The sequence below is a fragment of the Molothrus ater genome, chromosome 6 (assembly GCF_012460135.2).
Source record: "Molothrus ater isolate BHLD 08-10-18 breed brown headed cowbird chromosome 6, BPBGC_Mater_1.1, whole genome shotgun sequence".
Lineage (NCBI taxonomy): Eukaryota > Metazoa > Chordata > Aves > Passeriformes > Icteridae > Molothrus > Molothrus ater.
The window spans coordinates 31642724-31670282 of record NC_050483.2 but is presented as its reverse complement, the minus strand read 5'-3'; the positions used below and the strand labels follow the sequence as shown (position 1 = coordinate 31670282).

The window sequence follows — 27559 nt, the reverse complement described above, 5'->3', positions numbered from 1 at the left end:
ATGTGTCCCCTTCTACAGAAAATTGATTGCAAAGAGTTCTTCATATTTGGTTAATATCTGCACCTTGGTGATTTTTTGGCAATATATCTTCAATTCATCTATGTAACTGAAATACTTAGATACTTGTCTTTTCCAGTCAAACCATGATGAAAAATGCAGATTTTTCAACCCAAAATACATTGATCATGCTGCTGTAGATTTGCTGAGTTTCTCCACTCCCTCTTTTAACCTGTTGTGATTTTCAGGGTCAGTCATAGAATATATTTGCTCTTAATTTCTCTTGACATGATCACTCCAACCTCTGCTTGACTAAGGATAAGGATTTTCAAACATATACATTAATAATGTTTCCAGAAACAAATAAAACCAAATCACAGTCTTCTGGTTTTAAATTTATGTGATGTGTGAAGTTAAAATCCCACTCAAAACTGCCTAAAATGAATCTGTCTTTCAAGAATTGCTGAGCATCCTGCTGAAGATGCTTCCAGTTCCTGTAGTCCCCAAAATGGTTAGATGCTGAATGAAATCACAGCAAAATTTTCTACTGAAACTGTAATTGTTTTCTGTTCTGGCTACAGGAAAACTGGAAAAAAAATACACTAATGACAGTAAGGTTTCCTACACTATCAATATAGTTATACAAGTAACAGTAAAATCTAGACAAAATTATAATTAAATTCATAGTTTTTTTCTTCCCCTAGAAAACAGAATACAAATATTAATGTTTGGAGACATGGATGATAGAAAACACTGAGATTCTATTTTATTATGATTTTTTAGTTAGTATGGTCTGAGTTACTGAAAAGCTTTTCAATATTATGCAGCTGGAAATGTGAAGAGTTGCCAAAAGTGGGATGAGAACTAAAGGAAATCTTCATCTTCAGATGTGTACAAATTGTTTCAGATTCACCCCCCCAAAAATACCTTCAAGATATTGACTTCAGAAAGATAGATATTCAAATTCTTTGCAGATCTGAGAAATAATGTCTTTTTTAACAAGCACACTGAACCTGGGATATTAACTGTATCAGTAAAGTGTTGTAAATAAAAGAAGTTATTTAGACAGAATTTTTCAAACAGAGAAACCTACAGTATCCCAATAACACATTTTGCATATAGAAAAGACAACTGAAAAAATTATCAAAAATACTGAGGAGGAAAATATAGTCTTTTATTTACAGTCAATGTCTCCTTAAGAATTTAGTTTAAAAATAAATACTCCATCCCACTACAATAACTTTTATAAAGTCATTCATAGCACATGTTGGTTTTTGAGAAAATTATATTTTCAGATACACAGTAGAAACACACACACACACACACACACACACACACACATATAATTACAACATGGAGCAGGGAAAAAGCACCTGAATCTATTTAACTTATTCTTTTAAGACCTTTGTAACATATTTAATCAGGAACTATTCCAAGGAGTTTAATTCTGAAAACCAAAAAAAGCTAAACCACATTAATATTCCATTATTTTTGCTTTACATATCGTAGGATGATAAATGCAAAGTTGATTTCAATTCAAAGGACAGCAAATACATAATTGCTGACTGTATTTGCAAACATTCAAGCAAAGCTTTGATTTTATTAAAGCAAATCCCACATGAACATCAGAGGCCTAAATGCTGTTATGTCTGTGAAACTTGCTAGGTACACATAGAACACTATCAGCTGTTCTGAGATTTTACCATTTTGCTACATCTTCAAAGAGAAGTTAAGCAGCCAAAGAGGCCTCTCTTTTGATGATTTTGTATCATATGGAGAGAAGAGAAGGAAGCATACCAACAATAATAATGTTCAACAGTGCAAATATTTAACTCAGAATGGTTGGAAAGGAAAAAGAACCCAAATAGCTAAATGGACGGTTGAAAATCATACTATAATCCTACTGAAAACACTTTCTAGTGGTCAGGTCTTGATTTTTCATGTCATATTATTTCTCCATTTTTGCTTCCTGTAGCTTCCAAATGTGGCAAAGCTTTTAGTACAGTGAGCAGTAGCTAAGTACACTGGCAGGGGCAGCTTTTGTTCTTGAGGCTGATATGCCCTCCACCAAAAATAGTGTCACTATATATCTGTGTTTCTTAAAGTATATAGCTCTGTTATTCCTGGGGAACATACAGTCAGTCATCATCTGGACACTCACAGCTTTGCTGAAAGCACCTACACGAAACTGCTTTTATCACCTCTCTGTGCAAAGTCCTTATCCAGTCCCACCTGACAAGGAGCATGAGTCTTCCTTTGCAACAGGTATCACTGGTTTCAAAACCAATGCAATATGACAAGCACATTTCATTTGACATAGCTTTTCTGAACTTGGCCCCAAAAAATCTGTTAAATTTCCCTCTCAAGTCTCTCCCTCTTCTGAGCTATATGGAGATGAAAGTGTGTTGCTCAGGCTACATGCCTGATGAGCATACACACAGATTATTTCACTTGACCACAGTAGCACACAGGCCGCCTTAGAAACTTATCCAAGCAAAGCTGGCTTGATTGTCTGATATAACATAATCTTTTAATTAAACAAAGCCCAAACAAACCCAAGCAAACACTTGAGTTCAAAAGAAAATCCACAAGGAAGATATAGTGAGGTTAATATTGTTGTTTCAATGGCACTGCAATGTTTTCACTCTTTACAGCCCTTCTAAAACACACTGGACTGTAACACAAACTATAAAAATTAATAGAATGAGAAAAAAGTATTATTTTTATCTGGAATGAAATCAGTTTTATTTATTCACCTTCCTGTCAGATATGAAAAACTCCAGAATAGAACTGTGAGCTTGTTCTGCTTTGATTAATTACAAAATGGTATGCTCCCATATAAAATCTAGAAGATACCCACACCACAAAAAATCATCCTAATCAAGAGAAAAAAACCAAAACTATAAGAATAAGAACATGGCTTTTTTCCAGTTTATAGTGATTAGCTGCTATTGGCAATACACCCTAAAACTACTTTACACCTAAGAAGTATCAGGTGCTATACAGCATCTATGTTAATATGCTGACAACTGATGCTCCAAGCTGTAGGAAACAGTGCCATAATCTTAGATTGCTACCCAGTTTCTGCAGTTTCTATAACATACTGTTTGTGGATAGCTGCTCAGGATTTATTCAACAACAATGGATTGTATTTACAACATGCCAAATGAGACAGTAAAAGTACTAAACTACAAGCTTGGCCCCTCTAGGACAAGTCAGAGAGAAAATGTACTATATAAAGTACTCAAATGCATAGTTCAGAGATTGAAAAATCATCTTGAGGAAGATTAAAAAAATTAAAGAAAATTATCAACCAGCGAACAGATGTAACAGGTCCTCTTTCTACAGTCACTTGAACTTCTATAATGATGCCATTCATCAGGACCAATATAGTACACAAATCTCAGCCTGTCAGTACTCTTCAGGTCTTTGAGCTGACCAAATACATTATGGTTCAATGTCAATCACAAAAACATCCTAACATTCTTAGTACTATTTTGTGCTACAGTTAACTTCTAATTGCAATGAAGACTGCAGTCATCAGTGATGACAGAATTTGGCCCCATCACTTGGCCCTATGATACAAGTACTAGCTTATGATTAAGAGAGGCTGAGAAGGCAGATGTCATGGCTGGCTAAACTCATCTTACCTCTAGGAAAATATCAATGTTCCTGCCAGGACAACACTGGGAAACTTGAAACACAGCTGTCCGTCAGGACTCTGATGATGGATTGCTCTTTCAAGAGCTTTTGTACTCAATATTCTACTGGTCAAAGCACAAGAGTAAGACAATATAAGTGATTTTGTTCATTTCAAATAATCATATGATCAGTATATAGGCACAGGATGATGTTCACATACATGAATGCAGCATTTCTGAAATCTGTAGAACCTAATGAGCGGATACATACAACTCTACAAAACTTTTGCTATTTTGGAAGAGTTTTCTTGCTTTTACCTTAATCTGGAAATATAGGTATGATCTCTTTCCCTTTTGAAAATCAACCATTGACATTATTTTCCAGTCTCCCTTCCAGGAGTCCCCCAGGCAATCTATGCTCAGGGAATTCTGCAGTGTAATTCCTGAGAAACAAACTGTTGGAAACTGATGGATAAAGCAAAGATGCCCTGCAACAGCTTTCTCCATCCTCCAAAAGCTCCCAGGACTCCAAAACCTTTGTAGGCAGATCATACCACAGAAAAGAAATCATGTCCCATACTGGGACAGTTCAGTACAGTTTTCCTAACAGGATACTAAAAGATTTTATCCAGTCCCATGACCCCATAATGTTCCCTATGGATATTTTTTACCATGTGGGCCAGAGGAATACATACATAAGTAAACCTGCATGCATATATAAGCACTATCAGCCTGTATAAAAAGGCTTTTTATTTACTCAATATTAGCTTATTGAAGGTCAAATTGAGGTGAAAAAGTATGAAATGAAATTAACCAGAAATAGCTAATGAAAAAAAAGCTGCAACCTTTAGTTTAGTCTGAGATGACACCTGGCAGAAGGAGATCACAGGAAATGCAATGCTGTTCTACATTAGGGAAAAGCTTATGTCACTTGATAATGTCCTCCCAGGAAGGTGGAGCACTCTGTCTCTAAGCTATTTATCAGTTCAGCATTTTTACTTCATTGGTTCTTACAATATATAATCTTTTATATCCAGTGCTTAAATTTTACTAACAGGTCCTAATTTAAAAGCTTGCATTCTATGATGTATGAAATAAAAATTTAAATACAGTTGGAGCTTGCAAAATTTCCTTAGATACTGTTTAGGTATACCTCATTTCAACAAGTGGAAAAAAAAATTTTTGTAACGTTGTTAGGAATACTTTTAAATTGAGAGAATTGTTTATAAAAACAAACAAGAAAAGGTCTTGCAGGCATTTTGAAAAAAAAAAAACAACTTGCAAAGCCAAGTATTTTTGATGAGGTCTACCAATTTTGCTTGCACAACTTCTGAACTTTAGATCTCTAAAACAGTTGCATAAAATTCTTATGGTTTAAACCCTATTTAGCAGTGGAAATATTTAGTAATGATGTTAGCAGGCCATATCTAAAAGTAGAGACAGTTATCTAAATCTGTCACCATGTTAACTGTACCCAAGGTAAAGTCTCTTGCAGATGCTCAACCTTTGATTACTAAGGAACTGGGGTTTCTAGGATTCTGGGATTTCTCACTGTGTAATCCAAAATGCCATTTTTCTAAGACCTAGCCTGGGAATCTCCAAAACAGTGTTGAATTTCAGAGCATATAAATTTTCTACCTTAATGCTGTAAGATGCATCCAACAAATGTTAATTATTAATAATTTGAAATAGAAATATTTATATACAGAAACTGAAGTTCATAGTTTCTGTTTTGATGCTAAAAATTCTAAGTTAAATATAAAACTTTAATATTCAATACATATATTTACAACCCTATGATAAAACACAAGGCAAAACAATTGCAGGGGTTAATGATGCAAAACACCTGGGTAGTTCTCATAGTTTGGTAAAAACCTAATGAAAAAAAGATTTTTTAGACCTCAAAGACACTAAAAGATCTTCCATTTTAAAATCAACAAGTGGTAATGCTGTAAATAATGTAAAGAGCACTTTGCAGATTATTATCTACTCATTCTACACTGAATTCTTCCTAATAATTTGATTTAGAAATTAGTACTGTATATTGTCATTGTGGGTAATAAGCACCTAATGAGTAACATGGGTTTTAATAGTCCTATGCTTTACAGTCTTTGAGAAGCTTGGCAGTAGCAGAAGAAATGAAACCAAAACACAACAGAAAATTCCCCCTCTTAAGCCACATCTACTTTGCAGTCACAGAAGTGACTTCTGTGAAGTGTTGAGGTATTTTAAGTTAAATAGACCAGAAAATTGTAACTGTCTAGCTATTGCTGCTTGGCTTAACTGAGTCCACTCTTTTACTTCCTGACAGCAATGTAGACATGTACCACAGACTTCTGTTCCATTCCATCTTTGTAGTTTCCTTCTTTTCTCCTTCTGTCCTTTTATTCTCCCCAAACTAGGAAGCTCAAGGTAAAGTGAGGCATCAAACTAAAGCTTAAAGCTTAAAACATAATGTTTGGTGACATTTGGTGACCCCAAAGAAGAGTGGTGGTTGATGCACATTTGTTATGCCTGAAGCGTCTAAATATTTCAGAAATAAACAGCTTATGTAGACATATCTGTAGAACTATCTCCTCTCTAATACACAATTTTAGTTAAAGCCAGCTACTGTGGCTTCAATCACTGCCTGAAGACACTTGTGGGTATCACTGGGGGAGAAAGTGTGATCTTTACCTGATGAATGCCATCCAGAAGTCTTATAGTCTTGATTAAGACAATGAATCAAATAATCTAGGTGAATTCTTCTTTTCATTTAAAAATAGTTCACTTAGTAGTAGAGGATTTAAGTCATGGGTTAAACTGGAATCAGAAACTCAGACTTGAGAGGAAAATCAATACAACTGAAAATTAGGAAGAGACAAGGTCCCTGTGCTATATAAGTTTTTGAATCTTCTAAAAAATAGCATTAATTCTCAAAACCTTGGCAAATTGCTAATTTGATAAAAGAATTGTAAGTCTGATCAAGTGTTCAATGCTTCAAATGAATAATTTTAATTTTAATCCCTTTTTATATACATTTTCAACATTTCAAAATGAAGTAAATTTGAACTGAAAAATGAAAATTCACATTTAGAAATTTTGAAAGAGAATATTTCAATAAGTTAAAACCTTTTTTTCCACAATATACTTTTAATGGGAATTATTAATACCATCCATTTTCACAAACAGTGCTGCTCTTGCTGAATAATACTTCAAGAAATTCATTTCATTGAAAAAACTCTCAGTCAGGTCAAATGGCAATATACACTATCTTCATGATAGATAGAAAACTATATAAAAAATAAACACTGTTTGCTTAAACACTCATCAGAATTGCCTTGCTTGCTATTGTTCTTTGGCTTTTATAGGCATTATTGCTCCTCTTATTTATCACTAATAGTGTTGAAAAGAAATGTACTTCACCTAGTTAGTGGAAGACAGGAAACTTAAATCTTTGGAATTTTCTTTTTCTCTGCAATGGGACTAGTCAAAATACAAATCAGATTATTTTTGCTGGCATGTTATTGACTGCTTTCATAAGAATTATGCTTACATATCTTGAGTATATCTGCAGCAGGGTCTAAACTCCCAAACATACAAGAGACTCTTGAGTCTTTTGTTTTCATTTATGCAGGAATGAGAGAGACACTAATTTAAGAAATCTGCACTGAATCCTAAGTTAATTTATGAATGTGTCTCCAAAACTGCTATTTTTCTTAATATAAATGAACAATGCTAGGGGAGACTCTGCCTAGGTTTCATCTCAGTCTCTATGGAATTTGCTGTATGATAACTGATGTCTGTCTCATGCATATTCTTTCCAGTTTCAAAGCAAAGGACTAATGCTTTTCCCCTACTAGCTTTTTGCACCTCTCTGCTTCAGCTAATTTCTCTTTGTAATCAACTTCATACACCATTATCATAAACTCATTTTCTCTCTTGTAGACAGCAAGAAGAATCACTTTTCTCTTTTACCTTAAATTAACTTCTGCTTCCAGATTTCTCCTCCTAAGAATCCAAATCCTTAAAATGTAATAAAAATCTTCAAGTAATGGTGGATATTCAGTAGGGTTATTTTTAGGCTCTGCCACTTTATGGCAATGGTTGTAATGTTACAGGAGGACAGCAAGACCCTGTTAATTCTTTCTGAAGCTTTACTTATTATATTATGCGTGTGTGTATATATATATATACACACACACACACACATATAAAAACCATATATATATATATATATATAAATATGTAGGTATGCTTAACACATTCTTCATACAAATACAGAGGGACAAGAGCAGGCTGCATAATGTATTTTAGAGTGAGATAATTGCTGTTAAAAAGAAAGCTTTCAATGGAATTAAAAGTCAAATGTTTAATGGCAAATGCCTAACTTCATGGAGAGATATTATTGTATCTTAATGAATAATGACCTATAAACTCATCACTTTATGGAATTGTTATTTGAAATATATACTGAAATAAAAATATACATTTTATAATTTTTTCTTTCGAAGCTCAAAATTTAGGAAATGTTAGATTAAAACCATAAAAATAATAAATCTGTTATGCCATCAATCACAAAACTAAAGAATTTGAATATTCCTTTTTATGTGCAAAATATTACTCCCATTTCAATGAATGGCATGAGCTGAAGCTTCTATAAAAATATTCATAGTAAAATACAGCATGAATCTATGCTTACATTTAATCAGTTTTAGAAAGATGCATCCAATAGTTAGACAGTGTAAAATTATTGAGAATCAGTCAATCTTACCTCAGTTACTGCTGAAGTAACAAAAAGTATGCTGCAATAGACCTTTGTGAACTGAATGGCATATCTGCTCTCATGTACATAAAGCCCTGTAAATAACCTACAGGTTGTTAGTCATTACTTAACTCAGCATCCAAAATGCTCGTTTTAGCTCTTCCATATAAATACATTATACACAGACTATTTTAATAAACCATTGACAACAAGATGCATTTTAAGCAATGTAAGGAACAGTTACAGAAAAAAAATTTGACTTCCCACGTAAAGACCTTCTTAGAATTCCCTCCACTGAACACACAAACCCCTCTGAAGGAACTCAAAAGTCTTTAATGGATTGTCTTGGGACAGATCAGCAAAGCAGAATTCAGTATCTAACATAAGGTGCTTCCTGGGCCATTGGTGTAGTAAAGCATCAGGCAATGTATGAAATCACTGCACTGTTTTCAATTATCTTCCTTCAGTTGGCAGTCACACTGGCTTCCTTCTGACGTAGTCTTTCTTTCTGTTAAAGAAAAAAAAAAGAGTTTTATTTTAATTCTTGTCTATAATTTTCCATCTCCTCTCAAGTTCCCATGAGCATTTGGTTTAGAAGATGAAGAAGTAAGTCACAGTTTCAGTTTTCTTTAATTAAAAAATGCTTGGAGCACTCAAAGAAGGTTTAAAACTTCAAAACACATTACTTACTGAGTTTGCTTTCCCTACATACTTATCAAATACTGTGTACCTTTAAAAATACACATCTGTGATGACCACTGCAGCTAGAGAAAACGAGATACATTACAAATTCATGTGACTCTAATACCTTCTCATGTCTGGAATGGCTTCTGCTGACATAAGGGCTCTAATTTAGCATTAGCTAGATGATCTTGCTTAATGACCTCTTTCCAGGCAAGTGCAGTCATTCATATCTCTGCTGCCTGATCTGCAACTGATAGGCTTTGCTGGGAATGGAAATAATACCCTGATTCCTTCATGTACTTTTCCTTCCCTTCTCTTGCCTTCTAGAGTTTGAGAAATGCTTGTCTAACCTATGTGCCTTGCACACAGATAAAAAAAGGAATTATATACAATGCAAATTAGCAGATCTCTTACTGTGTTGTATCAAAAACACTGGTGTACAATAAATAATAAATGGGGATTTAATCCCTTCTACCACTATTCCACAGAGAAAACAAGATTTTTAAGGTTTTGAAAAAACCAGACACTCCAGCCATTGGACAAATATATCTAGTGAGCTTCTGCACTTCGAAGCATGGAAGAAAATACAAGAGACTACAGTGGAAGGGAAGAAGAAAGCACAAAAGCAGCTCTTTTTGTTATCTAAAATAGCAGAGCCATGCTTAGGCACAATTGAACTAAATGTTAAACACAGCTGTTGACTACCAAAGGGCATTAACATTTCTCCTTTAGAAATGCTTTAACATTTCTCCTTGTGAAGAAAATCACTCTGCTGCATTCAAACTAAAAATACTTCACTCTCCAACAACAGCAGAAACCAGCCATCATTTTGAATGACAAGAACGGTGTCACAAAACCCCTTTGGAATGTCATACTGAAAACCACATCATACCAGGCTAGCTGTAGGATTGATTTTCTTCGTTTCAACTTTCTTCTCTGCAGTTAACTTGCTCACTGATTGCTGAGCCACTTTAATTCTGAAACAGAGAAAAGCAGTCATTAGATTTGATGAAATGAAAGGTATTCTGGCTCTGCTTGATATATACTTTGTAAGAAGCCTCACCAGTAACTTTTCTTTGGGCACATTAGCCCAAGAAACCACTACTTTTATTTAAACACACTTAATAAACTACCAAAAGTAGATCAAAGTACATTTTCAAATGGAAAAAAATCAAAAGCAAAAGGACAGCCTGTCTCTATTGCTCCTTGAAAATGTAATTGGAAAAATGATTTCTCTGTTCTTGCAGGATCTGGATTTTATGGAGTATCTTTCCCACCAAAAAAGCTGTGCTATCAAGGCTAAAAGATCCTCCTCTGAAAAAAAAAAGAGCTAGCTGGCTTAATCTGTTGTACACACAGAACCTGCTATTTTAGCAGGCCATTTGCCAGGCTATACATTACATTTCCTCTGAAAACCTTGAAATGAAAGCATCTGCCAGTTTTTTGTTAATGTTTTCTGTGTTGCTTTAGATGGAACTGACTGACCAGCCTCACTGATGTGGCAATAGGAGGTACAAGAGGTTCTTATCTCAGGGTAGTTAAAGCTGTCTTGTGTACAGCAACAGACTAGTCTGCCAAAAGTACTGTAGAGATAAGGGAAAAGAAGAACACATCTGATTCCTCTGCTTCTTGCCTTTTACTCTCAGGGTCTTGCATACAGAACCTTTCCTTCTGTGGGGATTTAACAAGAAGAACCAATGAGAAGTTTAATCAGGAGGAAGAGGAGAAACAGAGAATTAAAGAAAAAGGGACTTGATTCTCCTTGTACAGACTGGAAAGTGCATAGGGAATTATGTGCTAAACAGTGATAAAAAGGAAATAAAATTCTTGGCACTCCTAATAGAGGATCTGCCCAGTGCTAAGTGCCTCTATAATACTGATGGTACATTCAACTACTTTAAATTCTATATGCAAAATGCAAAAAGAGGGAGGTTGGGAGTGAATTTTTACAAGCAAGGAGAACTCAGTAAAGCAATTTTCAGTAATGTACACCAAGTCAAGTCTTTTACTAGAAGCAACACAATTCTTGGCACTCTCAAACTGAAAAATTCTACTTTCTTCTCCTATTTAACTTTTCCACTGGCAGAAATAATTGCTATGCCCAGTCAAAAAGTATTTAAAATACCACGTCCAGTTCAAACCACTTTTGACACACTCAATTTTTGAGGAATTTTGGAAGAAAAGCAAAAAGAAAAGTGGATTATAGCTGCAATTAATGATGTGTACTTCCTTGTTGTAACAATAGCAGCAAGCTGTATTCTTTTTAAAACACAGAACACATTCATACATCCATTACTGTCTTTATCAATGTTGGAAATGTTATCAGTGTTGGAAACAAAAAATTTCTTCTCAACGTATTTTAGAAGCATGTACAGGATAGTTCCTGGTGTTGTCTCACTTTCGAGTGCTTAAGAAGAGGAGAAAACAGTTACACTACTTTCAACTAAACTTACTATTTATTATATGATTATAAATTATTATTCTGTACATTTTTTAAACACAGCTGGTGTATTTTTAGAACTTAATTAGTGTTCCCTGTTTTTACATGTAAACAACTACGTGACAACACACCATTCCATCCCTTTATTTTTGTTAATCTGCACAGTTCACTTCTTAATGCAGGATGACTGCACCCACTGGACAGCATGCTTTTCCAGTTGTAGCTGTGAGGCTACAACATTTATGCAAAGATGAGGATGAATTTCAAGATGGTTTTCTTCTCATCAGAATCACACCAAGTGATCAGCTTCTAAACTCTTCCCTATTTTGAGCACATTTTCTATCTGATCACATTCTCCTTGGTTCTAGAAGTGTTTTCAAATAGTTTTCAAATGTCTTGAGTCCACACTTCCACCCAAAGGTAGAATTATAGGGATTACAAACTTTTAGATTTAAAAAGAGAAGATTATGCCTGCCACTGATACAGACCTAGCTCTGTATTATATGGCATATTTTCACTATTTCTAGGAAATAGTGATGTTTAAAAATAGAATGAAAGATGGGGCCAAACTTTAGGCAGGGTCTATTGCAAAAGGAAAAGGGGTAATAGTTTTAAATTAAAAAGCCAATTTAGATTAGGTATAAGGAAGAAGGTTTTTACAAGGAAGGTTTTTACAATGAGGGTGCTGAAACAGAATCAAGCCCTGAAATGGAGGGCCACAATCTACAGCTCACAGTGACAAGGACAGTTTTGGACAGAGAGCACTGGTAAGGACAAAGAGGCCAGAAGGGATGACAGAGTAGCTGAACCACAACACAAGACAAGGGTGACTGAGCACTGGAACAGGTTGCCCAGAGAGGCTGTGGAGTCTCCCTCACTGGAGATATTCAAGAACTGTCTGGATGCAATGCTGTGCCATGTGCTCCAGGATGGCCCTGCTTGAGCAGGGAGGCTGGACCAGGTGAGCCACTGTGGTCCCCTCCAAGCTGGCTCATGGCTAACTGAGCAAGCAGTCATGAGGCCAAAACATTATGGAATGCAGGTCACTCAAGCCTTTAAATCTGATGAGCTGCAACATGGATGTGTTCAAAAGAAAAGTTATTCTCCTTCAACTGTGATCAAAAGAAATCAATGCACCTTAATTAATAAAGAAGATATGGTGTCAAACTGAGTGATACTGCACTTTAGCACACAATATGGAAAAATATTGAATTAAACAATTAACAAAACTATGTATTTTTAAGTATGAGAACCATGACTCCAATACTGCATATGTATCCTTACTATAATCTATGGGAATGTAATTGGCTTTTCCCTGACTCTATGTGGCAAGCGGTGTCTTCCTCTATAAACTGGATGAAAGCCAAGCCTCAAATTAGAAGTTATTAGTGAAAAATAAAGACATTATTTTTATTCAAAATTATTTTCATTCTGTACCTAGGGATGCAGAAACCTGATCTAAACATAAGCTGTGTTTATTATAAAGAAGTTTCCTCTGTAAGCTCAGGAAAATACGTTTTTTTCCTTACAGGAAAAGATACTACCAAGCCAGGGACTAAGTAGATAAACTGATTATCATTTTCACCTCTGGTTTCCACTCAAGTCAGACAGAAGGCAGCATGGACTGTCACACTCCATCCTATAAAGTTTCCCAGTTAGGAAAACCAGAATCCCTTGTAAATGAAGCAATTGCTGCTCACATACTCATGTTCTGCTCTGTTATTGTGCAACAACAGAGACCAAATTATCTGGTTTTCTCTCAGCTTCTCAATAATCTGGAAAATCCATTCTTTTTGCTTCTACAGCTCCTTTCATGCAGCTGGTGGGTTATGTGGATAGCTGTGGGTTAGGAAATAACTTGGAATGACAGTTCTTTGTCACCTGAGCTTCCCATGACTAGAACTTTAAAATTCTCCCATAAAACTGCTTTGGCATAGGGAAAAGTTGTGCAAACAAAATTTCAGATATGAGCGGAAATGAACAAGCGGAGGTAGCACAGTCAACATCAACTAGAGCCAAGCTGCATACCCAGTCCAGACCCTTAACACAGCTGAACAGTGACTTCCCTTAGGACAGTGAGAAATCCCCACAGCTCACATTCCTTTCATGTGTTAAATGCCTTTCTACTCTCAGTCCTATTTCTGTATGCAGCTCATAAACTAAACTCAAGTCACAGCTCCATTTCCTGAAAACTGCTAGCCCATGAAATAAAACAGGTTAGATTTCAGTATCAAAATTTTAGAAGACAGGTGTTTGTGTAGTACCTGGCCTGGCAGATGGTTTTACAGAGTACTTAACTAGCTTTAAAATTAGAAGCCTCATACCAGATTATGAAGTTTAAACGTAGCCACTTCTATTACTGTGTTGTACAATACAACTTCCCATCAAGCCTTCAGGCCTAAATCTTCTGGAAAGAACTTGGCCATTACTGATCAAATCTTTAGATTGCATTTAAACTAAATGTTCACTAACTAAATTAGTAAAATACGGTAAAATGTATGTTGTCAGTGGATTTTGTCATTAAACCTCAAATTGCCAATATGTTTGATATGTTTCTTTTTTTTCTGGATGTACTGACAGTGGTTTGTATACAAAGTTATCTACAAAGTAAGTGAAAAATTTCATCTCTGTAGCAACAAGGAATAAGATTTAAATTTTTTTTTCTTTTAGGAAAGTTGATGCATAAGAAAAACCAATAGGAAGACAAGGGCTAAAGAACAAAAATATACTTCAGTTCATCTGAGATGGCCACTGGCAAATATTTAGGAGTATATAAAGACAGCTAAAGCCTAGTGATAATCACCAGAATGCTTTTACAGCTGGGAACTCTCTTAATGTATAAGTCCTTCATAGATTTTGCTAATATAATTTTGCATTGCTACCATTTAGAAGCAATGCAAGCTTTTACCACCTGTGACATCTTGTGACAAAGTGTTTCTGTTTTCAAGATGAAATATATAATTCTGTTCATTAAATAGTGATCATGTCTTCTCCAGCTATTGAGACAAATTTTGGTTCTGTTTTTGATTTCTGAATTCTGGCCTATTTGTATGCAGATTCAATCTGAAAGAGATTACTTCATCCAGTACAGTAACCATTGTAGCAATCTTATCCTTGCAAGAGTCAGCAGTGAGTGAGTTAAATTAAAAGCAACAATGCTTTCCTATTTTAATTATTTCATATTTAAGGGTAACAGGCATAAAGATATTATTGTAATCTTTGTCACATTTATTTTGCAAAACATAATCACAGTTTGTGATGACACTCACTGCAAACTACTAGTATTTCTTCTGTATTTATACTTTTTCCTTATTTCAGACTTGTCTAGGACATCCTCTTAAAATATAATTTAATATGTATAATGGATTTAAGTTGTTATAAATATGTATTTGTTTTAGTTCTGAATTCATAGACATGCTCACTGCAAATAAAATTAGTACTTTAAGAAAAGGAGGTGACAGTGGAAATATCTGCAATCCACCTTGCTCTAAGTACTTTATTGACAAAAACTCCAACTTTTTAGTCTTCAATTCAGCTATCTCAAAATTTCATACACAGAAAAAAGCATAAAAGCAGTTGATGTACCTGAATGCATACACGTTGTAAATTATAAAACTGTCAACAACTGGATTTTGATTCAAAACAGCACCAAAAAAAAGTTTCCAACATTAGGTGCACTTACATTCAGCTGTTTGTCACAGATGATGTGATCGTCAAAGTAAATTTTGTTTCATTGTACTTGAATTCTGGTATTGAAGGGAAAGTAAACTGTCATCTTATTCCTATCAGACATATGGTTTGGAAAATAGTTTTCATTTTATCCCTATAGTCATTTAGATATATCATATCATATCATATCATATCATCATATCATATTTTTTTTTAATTTGTAACTCCATCTTGCATTCCCAAATTATGTGCAAATTTTGTCCAGGAAAGACACAATGACTCAGTTATATTTTGCAGGCAGCTAATTTATTTTCATGGTGAGGTTAAATGCAGGGCAGCTCAGTTGAAGTGTTTCCTCTACTTTAAGAAAAAGTGTCATTGAAATCTCATTAGATTCCTACAGTTGTGTTACATTTGGCAGCCAAGCAGCTTTAGACAAAACAGGCTCTTTGCAGCTGAGACTGTCATTTAGTTAAAGACAGCACACTGCTTTTCCTGAAACTCGAAGATTTTAAAGATGTCTGTTATACAATGCAATGTAGTAAGTTTGGGATATAAAATTTTAATTTTGGAATCATAGATCTTTTGAACTATTTTTTCTAGTATTAAGTTTAACCTAATAAATTTTTAATTATTCCTTTTATTAATGATCATTCTGTACATTATAATCAAATTTTTATGTGTCATATTTCTTGAAAGACAAATTACAATCCACTATTAACGTTCCTATGTAAATGTAAATAATTAGCTAATTCCTATGCATTTTACATTGGGTTTCCTCAGCTCCTGAAATTTGAAAGGTGGAATAGTTCACCTTAATGATAGGTGAACTATCATTCACCTATCATTAGGTGTTCACATAATGATATCAATGCCTCAGTTTCAGAACTTACATTTGCAATTACTGACTTACATTGATGTTTCTTCCTCTTTAGAACTTCCTTCAAAACAAAATAAGGGTTCATGATAAAATGTTCTCTTTCCTTTTTTTAAATTGAATTGCAATCTTTAAAAATGCACAACAAATAGTGCATCCAATTAATTAGCTAGTAAAGGAAGACAGCTGTCCATTCCTGTCATTCTAAGGTTTTTAGTTACCAGTGTGTACAATGATTCTTCCCTTGCTTTCAAACTTTTTTGGACAGCAGTTCATCAATTGTTAGTTTCATACTTTGTTAAACAGGACCCTTAAATGATTAAGACTTTACAAGACATTTTCAGGTGATGAAAAAAGCATTTCCACCATTCTAATCTATTGATTTCACTATGTCTTTCTTTTCAGTAGCACACTACAGAACAATTTATAATGATGAAAATAGCTCTTCTGTCATTCTAATTGACTATTTACACAAGGCTCCTCATTTTAACAGCTCATCATCTTGATGAATCACCCAAATTTGAATGTAAAGGGCAATGAACTGTGCTTTTGAGACTAATGAAACTTTGAAAAATAATTTGAAGTGAGCTTTGAAGAACAGTCTGTATGACCCAGAAAGTGTCAGCACCTAGAAGTATTACAGTAACTGCTGCTCTGCATTCTACTGGTATTGCTGTACCTGGAACAGGAATAAAGGCATCCGTCAGAGGAACTGGTGATATATTTGTTCTGTGTTTTTATTTGTAGATTTGATTGATATAGCTATTAAACCACAAGAAATTGTCACCTCACCTCAGTATGAAAGCACACAATATAGCAGTCTACTTACAAAGATTTTGTGATTATTGTATTAAGATAGTTAAGAAGCTATGTACTGTTAAAACATAAGCCACTTCAAATCGACTTATTTGAAAGGATCATTGTGTAGTATATGATAGAGATAATTCATGCTATTTATGTCTAAAATATTGTAGAATCCAAGCTATGTCTTTGACCACCCGGCTGGGAGCAGAGTCTTATTTTTATTCAGTTAGTTCCCAGACCACGTGTAGATAATATCAAGCCGGTTAACGTATGAATGAAACCTTCCCGCCATGATTGCTGAATTCCCTGGAATGTCAGGGCCACTCACGAGGACCTGCACCTGGGAAGATTGCATCTACCATACTCAAGCACTGGGCTCCACCCTGCTACATGTGAATGCAGGCTCTTCCGAAGCCTTCAGACAACCATCTAGACATCTGGACTCACTTCTGTCTATTCCTGCACATGTATGGCCCCAGTTCTACATGTGAAGGGACACAAAGGAACATTCGGTCATTTCTGCCTCAGGCAGAATAAACTGTATATAAGCTCGCTGCATGGAGCATGCTGACACTTTGTCGGTCGGATACGCAGGGTTGACGCTGCCTTGGCTGTGGTGGTTTTTCTCGAAATTCTATTTTGTTAACGATCTAATAAATCATTGCTAAATTTTCTTATAAATTTGGTTTCCGATTTGATCATTTATAACAATTGTGTACCATTAGCAAGGTGCTAATTACATAAAAAAGAAAGGTCTGCATGGTCTGGATTTTTTTTTTCTCGGGCAGTTAACTTCTCTTCCTCCTAACTGCTTTTGGAACAAAAATAAGTCATGATTCAGCAGAAAATATATCCCTGAGATGATCTCTATCATGACCATAGCAACATGCTTGGGACTTTTTATTTTATACAGTTTTTAACATGTAACCCAAATTTGCATATTGATTTAGATACAAAGAAATAAAAGATTCTTTGTAAATGTTTGCATTTGTCAGCTTCCAAAATCAATCAATAAATGATACAAAAAGCTACAACTTTCACATGTTTTAAAACTGTAAGATCTATAAAGCAATGCTGATAAGGTTGATAAATCAAGAATTTGTAACTTCTACATCTAGTCCTTCAAAAAATCTACTTTATAGGAACTGAAAGCTCCACTGATTTGAAGCAAAATGGAAAATATAAGTGTAAATGAGTGTTCTACTTTTGCTTGCTCTTTTAAAGACATTTTAATCTACCTCTTTGTCAATTTGGTACAAGCACCTGGATTTAAATTTCATGCTGAAAGTAATTGCTCCATTCTTTTCCAAAGAATGACTACATTACCACTCTAGGTCTTTTCAAATGAATTGTAATATGCTGGGCGTGATGAGCTTGTAGTAGAATTGCTTTTTTTTGTGTAAAAGACTTAAAGTTTCTTTAAGAGAACCAAGAAAATAATTGAAGGTTTTAGGTTTTTGGGTTCTTTTACTCTAACTAATAAAATCAGGAGACTGTTGTGAGATCTAGCGGCAAGCAGTTTGATGTCCTCAGCAGGACACCAAAACTCAGAAGTAGTGCTGTAAATTCAGTGTGGGGCTTCGACACTATGCTAAGTGTGGCCTGAATCTCTGGGGCTTCTCTTTGATGCAAGTGCAGTATATTAACTGGAAAAGCATTCACTTTTATTTGTCTGTACTGTCTGCGACAGCAATATCGCCTCATTTAGGCTAGTTCAACATGAAAATGCACAGAGAAGCAATCTGTTATAAATTAGCACAGCTCTCCTTTCATTTTACTAGCTAGTAATTGGAAGGGGTTACAAAAGTGTAATTTATCAGATTATATGTGTTTATCTTTTTGTGGGGACAGCATGCCTTTGGTGAATTTTCCTACGCACCCTGAGGGAATAATCTTTCCTTGATGTCCATTAGATCTGAAAGTAAACAATGACGCCTGTGAAATATAGGAGTATAATTTGTTGGGTTTGAGAAGCAGCAGTTTCCCAGACATCTAAAATGGTATTAATGACTTTATTAGAACCTTACCGTTCCTTGGAAATGCTTTTGCTCTCTCGTTTCCAAATGGTCTTGAAGTCACTGCAGAATTCGTACCACACTGTGAAAACGTAGTTTGGTGTGATCTCCTTCTCACCAGGCTTTGGCTTTATCCCAAAGTATCCCACTGTTTCTTCAAAGCTGCAAGGCAGGGGGAAAGAAAAGAAACCAGTCAACACATAAGCCCACTGGGGAAACAGTTTCTCTGATTCAGTAGTCAAGGCTGGCAATTACCATAACTTCTCCTTAGCCTTGGAAATCACAGCAGCAATTCTTGCTAAGTATAACTAACCTTCCAACACCCACCTCTTTTCTAGGAGGGTAACTTACAGATGCACAAGCCACCACAGAGATGTCGCACTGGCAAATCATGGGTGTTCAATTATAATGAGAAAAGCTTAACTTCTTGCCTTACAGGGAATGCTGTAATATATTTATTTATTTTATTCTGCTGCACTCCATGAAGATCCTATTCTCCCATTTAACTTTACTGAAGGACTCTGGAAGAGCCACACACCAAGTCAGGAAAAAAATCTCTAAGTTTGACTGAAGATAGTCTTCTAGTATTTAGGGAGAATTGGGAGTAGCAACAACCAAGCCACAGACAGTGCCAATAGTAATTCTGCAAAAGTTTTACTGAAAATAATCTCCTTCCACATGTGTCAATAAACAATTAATTTTACAAAAATACATTGCCAGTATTTGAATGCTTTTAAAAAGATTTTATAATGTGGCTGTTACTGAATTACTATACAGCTGGACATTTTCAAAGTATTCTTTTATTACAGACAGTAGTTCCAAGAGCATTTTAACTGATTGTGCATTTTTAACTTTATGACATTGCTTTGTATACATAAAATGGAACAACTCTCATAACTAGGTACTTATATAAATAAAAGTATGTTCACTTTTGTTAAAGTTGAATCCCTTTTCTCTGCAAAGTAGATGCAACAATCCTGAAACATTTGGTGATATTTATTAAAAATAATGCTATAATTTAAAAGCAACGGTAACAACATATTTTAAAATAAGTAATATTTCCTGGAATAATCATTTTATTTAATCAGAAGAAAGTTATATTCTTCTTTAGAGTTGCAAATCGGTTCTTAATCTAAACACCGGAGGTGTAAATTTTGAAAATAAAATAAATAATTTTGAAGACCTGTAAGGAGTCTCCAGCCATTCAACTTGTTACATGAACAATGGATGCAGCTTTGGCATCTTTCTTCATTTATATTTGCATTTGCAGAGTCCACATTGCATGTTTTCATACAGAAATACAAGGTTAGGCTCAAGATTTTTTGACTTAGTTTGAAATTAAAGCTCTTTAGCTTGGTTTGAAGAATATAAAGTATTCATCAAAAACTACAGATATTATCCAAAATAAAGCAATATATGCTCGAGCTACTTCACAAAGAACCTTGGATTTTATCCACATGAGCCAATACGCTCTGGGTTTTTTTTTTGACACTTTAACGATAGAAACCATGCTGTGCAATATCCCATACTGTTCAAGGTAAGCTATTAAAATAATAGTTTTTTTAAATCGTCATATGTGATAACCTTAACCTTTTACATTCTTGCTAGGTTTTGCATGAAACATTTAACTATATTTCAAATTAATTGATGTTCCATATTTAAACAATCAGAAAGAAATATGTGTATATAGGGCCATACATAACACTCAGAGTTAATGGGTCTTGCAGTGACACTAGGAGGAGAAACAGAAAAATAAACAAACAAACAAATAAACCAAATACCGCTTTAAATATCTGTGCAAAATGTTTTTGTTTTCAAACTCTCAAAATAATAAAATACCTTAGTCAAAATTATGTGGTTAAAACCATTTATGGTACTGGGCAATGTCACGTGCATTACGTTCACTTGGGCCAAATACTCCTCAGCTGTTCACAGCACTTTCACTGGGATAGCTTCACCAAGAGCAGCAAGAACAGAGACTCTTCTCAGGTTTGCTTCATGTAACAGCAGCCCCAGGTACACTGTGCATTCTTCTACCTAACAGAGCCCTTCACCATCCCTGCTGGAGCATACAGAGGCGGGATCCTGAAATCCTGCACCATCTTTCTCTGCCTTCATCCTGACACTTTGCATCCTCTCTTCCTTTCTTCATGAGCCCCCATTAGCACTCCTTTGCTTTCGCCCACCTTAATCTGGCTTCCTGGACTACTTTCTGCCTTTCTAAAGTAGTAATTTAAAATACTGAATACTCAGTTAGCAATTAAAAACCCCAAACTCTGTGTTGGACAACTAATTCTTTAAGTCAGCTGCAAACTGGGTGCAGCTCCACACCCTGGAGAGTCTATTCTACTCTAGAAAGGCCACAAAGCAGGTAGGATAGGAAGGAGCTTTGTGCCAAGGAAGTTAGGTTTGCAGCTAAGTAGAGCCAGTCAGAGACTTGAAATGAGGAGGTAAAGCCCCAGCTGCCATCAGCCAGTTGTTCAGCCAATATTTAGGTAACTTCTGCAAGCAGATGGGAGCAGCTCACCTAAGACTTGAACTGCATTTGGGAAGTGCCCCTTATCTCCCTCTTCCTGACTGCCTAGGAAAACTAACTGAGGTATCTCGGGTGGAGTGTGTATGGTCTGTGAAAAGTACAATTAAAATCCAAATTACCACAGGTCTGCCTTCAGTGACCAGGAAGAAAAAATATTGATAGGAAGTGAAAAATTAATTTACCCCAGTTTATTTCTAGCAAGTCCATAGCTAAGATGGATGTTTCACTGTCACAAAACTACAATTTGGTAAACACAATGTATTAGTAACATTAACTTATTGAATATTTTACTATCAATCTACAAATCAATCTCACTTTTTCTATACTTTGACTCCTTTGGCCTAAGTGAGGCACAAATATTCAAGCAATAAAAACACTGGGATTTCAATGGCTTCTTAGGCGACCAAGTGCTGTATTCTAAGTGCTCATAATGTCCAGTGACGTTGAAATACATTTTTATGTTATAAAGTAGTTAATCAGTTATTTATCTTTTCTATAAAAGCCTCATTCAGTTCAATGCTGATAATTATCAAAACCTCAAGCACAGTACACTGTTTGGATAAAAACACAAATGAAGTTTTTCCTGGAAGATTATGTAAGAGTTGTTCAGGAAACATGTTACTTCTATGAAATGCAGATCCTTTTTGCTATTGAATGTAATTCCTAAGTTCAACAATATCTTTGATCAAAATAAACTGTTAAAGAACACTAGCAAAAATCTTACCATTTTTGAGCATTTTCCAAACTGTTCTCTTCTTTTTTCCGTTCTTCTTTAGCTGCCAATGAGAAACATTTTAAAGGTATAAATTACTGTCTTACTGTTTTAGAAACCCCACAGATTAAATATTTCTTCTTTACAAAACTGCACAGTTTGTATACTAAGTATAAAAAAAGTAGGAAACACTTGCTAATTTTCAATTTTTACATATTTCTTGTATACAATGAATGTTTCTTCTGTACCAATAAATTGTATTGGATTTGGAAAGTAATTTAAAATCCATATAATAATATATAGTGTTAGGCATAATTTGAATAAAACGTAAATAATTAAACTTCACTTTCAGATTTTTAAAAAAGAAAATATTTAATGTTTGTTTCTTTATTGTTGCAGGTCAGAACTTATAAATTTAAATGTGTTTCTACAGCATAAATGACTGGAAGTTCAACTGCAATTGAACAGGTACCAAACATAGTTAGCACCAACTGCTCCTTAGAGCTATCACATTTTGTTCTGGAAGCTGGAAAGTGAAAACACATGTAGTAGGTTTTAAATGTACGGCATGTACATGGTTTTTTTGGAAAAATCAGCCAAGAATTTGAAATATGGTTAGTGAATCTGAGCCCCTCTATTACAGAATGCTCACATGAACTACTTAAAAGGATTTGATTTTCAAAAGATACACATTCTCTACTAGTGGAAATGTTTCCTGACCTGGATACTCAAAGCAAAACCACTAGTTTTTGTTGTTCAAGTCTTCTTAATACAGAAGAGCAACTTCAGCTCCAGCAGAATACCACCTATATAAAATAATGCTACTGTTGAAAAGTCATTCCTACTCCATATTAAAATAATCCTGTAAGTGGTAATGTAAATATAAACAGAATTCAGACATTTTTTTATACAAAAATAAAGAACTTTATCTTTTTGCATCTCAGTCCACAGGAGTGCCTGGTTGAAATACAGTTACAAAGTTGAGTTTACGGACAAGGCCATTGAGAAACTGGTCCTGAACAACTCCATTTCATTATAAAGCTACTGACAAAGAGGTTTGTACTATGATAGTTTAAAAGGAAAATAAAACTTGATTGCTTCAGCACTTTTGCTGTTAACAAAACAAGTTAACCTCAACTCATACATTTACCTGCCTTGGGTAAGTGTGTTGGAGATATTTATTCCTATTATTTCAATGTGGCCAATAGCCAGAAACAATGTTGTGTGCCCTTTGCAGGGAAAGCAATTAATTCTATATGATTAGTTTCTCCATCTCAAATCTTAGTGGCAAGACAGCTGCAAGTGAAATATATAGGGCAGCTCTGATTTATCCCCAAAAATTTGCCTGGGTCCCAAAAATTTGCCTGAAGCTAACCCAATACACTTAATTCATTATTTTAATTTTATACCATTAAAAGCAGAAAACACAGGTTGGAATTCTACTGATTCATAATGATATAAAATTATTTACACAAGCTGAACTATGTATAAAATTGTACAATTCATTATTACATTAATAATTTCTTTTTGGTTTTCGAAGAGATGGAAGATTAAATACGGCAAATTTCCCAACATAGCTACATTCCCAGCAACAACAGAAACAGTATCTTCAGGTCCCTACACATGAAACACAATAACTAACAAGGACAACATGTTTATACATTTATAGTTAGGTGGCAAGACTGGATTTACTGGTTTTAATCTTGCAAGAACAGGGTAAGGAAAGATAGTGGAAAGAAGTTTTAATTTTTTATACAAAGTAGAAAATAAGTGTGACTTTTAGGAAGAAACACACAGAGCCTACATTAATATAACAGTGTTTGTGTACCAATAAAAGGCGAAACAGGAAGGAAGAAAATAGCTGTATTGTAGGGCAAGCAGTATTTTCTGTATTTTTAACTGTAAACATGTCCACCCAGGAATTGTTTAAAAGCATTTATTTGAAATGTAGATGTTGAGACTTGTTAAAAAAATAAATGAACGACTCCATATAACAAGTTTAATAATGTGTAAGACAAGAAACTAGAGCAATTCTCTTATTGTCCATAAAATTTCTAGCTAATTTTCCACTCAAAATCTGAAATATCCTGCTCTTTTCCTCCCCCTCCAGAACCTGCAATGACTAGCACAATCAATGCTGTCAGTATAGGTTTCTATGAAACAATGTAATTTCCTCAGGAGAGCCTTCAAAGCCCCATAGTCAAGATATCAATCCTTGTCTAATTTGTGGAGTTACTGAAGACAATTCATATGAATTACATAAGTGAAGTAACTTAATTTTTTTTTTTAAATTTCTCTAGCAACACCATATTTGCTTGCATAGGATTTGCTTTTTTGCAGAAGTAGAATGATGTAATCCTTCCACCCTTAGACCACGTGTTTGATTTCAGTTTCATCAAGTTAAGACTATATTAGCAGCCATATCAGACTGGCACAGGGATTCATCCAGCCTAATTATCCTGTCCCTGGCAGGCACTGAAACAGGTGCTCAATTACAATTACGGACCAGGGCAAACACACTTCCCTAAGTGAACTCTCTGCCTCTGAGATTCTGTAGCTCGTACAAAATGTTTCCTGCATTGAATGGCATTGTAATGTAAGCCTCAATGGATTCTTCTTCAAGAACCTGCTCATTCTTTGCTCAAGCTTTTAGAAGCTTTTTAACTTCCAGACCTGCTGTGGCAAGTGTCCTATAGCCCACTATATGCAGCACATTTTGTTTGAAATGGACACCTGATATCACTCTTGTATAAGAGAAAATCTGACTGCAGTGAACACTGCAATACAGTGTCTAATGGCATGAGCTTTTTGATTAGGATGTTTTTGAAGCAAATTTCCTCAGTATTCCCCATTTAATGAGGATTGTTTTGGTTTGCAGGTAGGTTTTGGTGCTTGTAAACTAATTTCCATTAGGAGGAAACTAAACAGCAAGCTCCACAGCAAATTCACTCCAATATTAAATAGGGAGAAAAGGACAAAAATAAAATTTGGGCCTTCAGATATCTTTGAATACATGAGATGGATGATCTAATGAATTTGCCTTATGAATCACGTATTTGTGATGACTTCCTTTTACTGAAATGCAGATGTCAACATGAAGATTCATGATTCTCTAACAGTTTAAAAAGTGAAGTAGTATTAGAGTGAAATGGTAAAAAAATTCTCCAATATATTCTTTCTAAATATTCTACTTTTTGAGGATGGAAGAGTCCATGAAACACTATATTGAAAACGAGAAATTACCAGAAAATATTTTTTTAACAGGTCTAATGTATGCACAGCAGCTTCCAGTTACAACAGAGCCAATACCTCTTCATGCATCAGGCTACTATGAAACAGATCTCTAAAGAGCAAAGTAAAGAAAGTACTGGATACCAGCACAGATGAAAATTGAGAAGGTCAGTAACTAACAGAGGCAACCAGAGAATGATGATGCACTAAGAAAAGTGCAGGGAAAGACAAAGAAAGACAAGGAAAAATGGGTCGCCACAACTACACAAACATCTCTCAGTTACTTCTTCCCCTCTAGTGAAAAAGTCCAGTCATTGAGTCTGACTAAACAAATTTTCTGGTATTTCTCTCAGACCTTAAATATATGAATGCACTTAAGAATGATAACTCACTCAAGTGTATTGATTTAGCTGGATACATTACAGCTTTTATTTTGTTTTTCAGTATTTTTCTACTTTCATAATTGAAAGATCTGATGCATAAAGTTTTACAAATTTTTAAAGCATTTTGAAGCACTGAAAATTTCCACAATTACAAAACTGTAACAACTACCCATTAGGGTGGAGATATCAGAACTCTTAATTTTATATTCCAAGGCTGAGTTTCTGTGATTCAAAAATATATGCTTCAAGAACATATGCTTCAAGAACTTTAGGAGACTGCTTTGTAAATTATAGTGTTTTCTGCATAGGAAAAACACCACCCTAAAACAAGGTATTTGATTTTTTTTCCCCTTGAGGAGGGAGATATGCCTTTTCTGACTCATGTCTTCCAATCAATCACAGTTAAGATTAAGACAGAATCTATAAGACATAGACAAAAAAAAAAACCCCAACCAAAACTCAACCTTAAAAGTAAACAACAAAACCAACCAATGAACCAAAACAAAACCCCTACTGACATTCCTCTTGGAGCTTTATAAAAGCCTGGACAGAGACTGTTAAAACAGTGACAAAATGTTATTATGACATTTCTAGTCTCACAGGAACCCCCCTTCCTCATTAGTCAAAACTAAAAACCTCTTAGGTAGGCATGTTGAAATGTAGCCAAAACATGAACCCATCCTAGAAACATACTAACCCATGATTTAATGGCAGATGAAGAAAAGTATACCCCCCAAGAGGTTATCTTTTCCCAAGCTGAGGAAAGTCACATTCTAGGACATTATCAAGTTAGGAGAACAAGTGACAATTGACCTTATTTTCTTGGTCTTTGTAAAGCATGAACCATGCTTTGAAGGCATTATCACCATTTGAAAACAGAGATCCAAATCTCTTAGATATTATCACTGGTGATATACTTGGGTATCAGAAGTGGAACCCAGAAGGCTCCCAGGCTAGAAGTGTAGTAGATCTATTTCTACCCTCAAGTACAACTGTCATGCAAGAGAAATTGTTTAATAACCCTGTTTAATCAGGGATTTTGGAGGGTGGAAGAAAAATCTCAAAGGTGTCCTAGGTGGGCAAAACGACTACAGAGGATCATCAAAAGCGCTGCATTTATACAGTTTTTCTGTTTCTGAACAAAATTCTTGATGTGTTCAAACTACTAGCACACTGCACTATGGTAGTACTATGACCAGCAGGATTAGAGTGGGATGAAATAAGCCTTCTTTGGTTTTGATTTCAATATATCTGTTAACACTGAAAATTTTTGAACAGATTTAATTTTTAGGAAATGCTTGACTCAAGCCATATTGACCTAAAAGTAGTATCATGGAAAAGAAAATTTTTGTAGGGATGCACTTGCTAGCACATGGCATTTCTCTGAGCTGCAAAGAACTACTACAAACAATCTAAACCTCTTCCCAAGGGCTGCTATTTTAGAATCATCATGGATTAACTGTGGCCAGTAGCTATGCATCCCACAACCACTCACTCACTTTTCCCCCTTCCCTCTCAGTCAGATAGAGGAGACAATAGGGAGAGCAAAAATGAGAAAAACTTATGGGTCAAGATAAACACAGTTCAATATATGAAGAAAAGGGGAAGAAAAAAACGGAAGTGATGCAAGGGCAGAGTGATGCCTCACTGCTTTTGGAGCAATACCTACCTCTCCCAAAATCCTTTCCTCTTCTTCATTGCTGAGCATGACATTAAATGCATGGAATGCTGAGTTTGAGTGAGCTAACTAGGTTGTGACCCCTTCCAACTCTTACCCACCTATCACTGAGGGGACAGAGTGGGACAAAGAGAGCACCCTGACAATG

General features: G+C 35.1%; 1 protein-coding gene across 5 annotated transcripts in view; it reads right to left on the bottom strand.

The window, feature by feature from the left end:
* Window positions 1-1150: 1150 nt before the first annotated feature.
* FMN1 (formin 1) overlaps window positions 1151-27559 on the bottom strand; it is a 176481-nt gene continuing 150072 nt past the window's right edge. For all 5 annotated transcript variants that reach the window (XM_036384216.2, XM_036384217.2, XM_054515198.1 and 2 more), the window contains 4 exons: window positions 22132-22183; window positions 18884-19033; window positions 9959-10043; window positions 1151-8890 (listed from right to left, as the gene is read on the bottom strand). In XM_036384216.2, coding sequence (XP_036240109.1) covers window positions 8846-8890; window positions 9959-10043; window positions 18884-19033; window positions 22132-22183 — 332 coding nt within the window. In that variant the 3' untranslated portion in view covers window positions 1151-8845. The remainder of the gene's footprint in view (window positions 8891-9958; window positions 10044-18883; window positions 19034-22131; window positions 22184-27559) is intronic.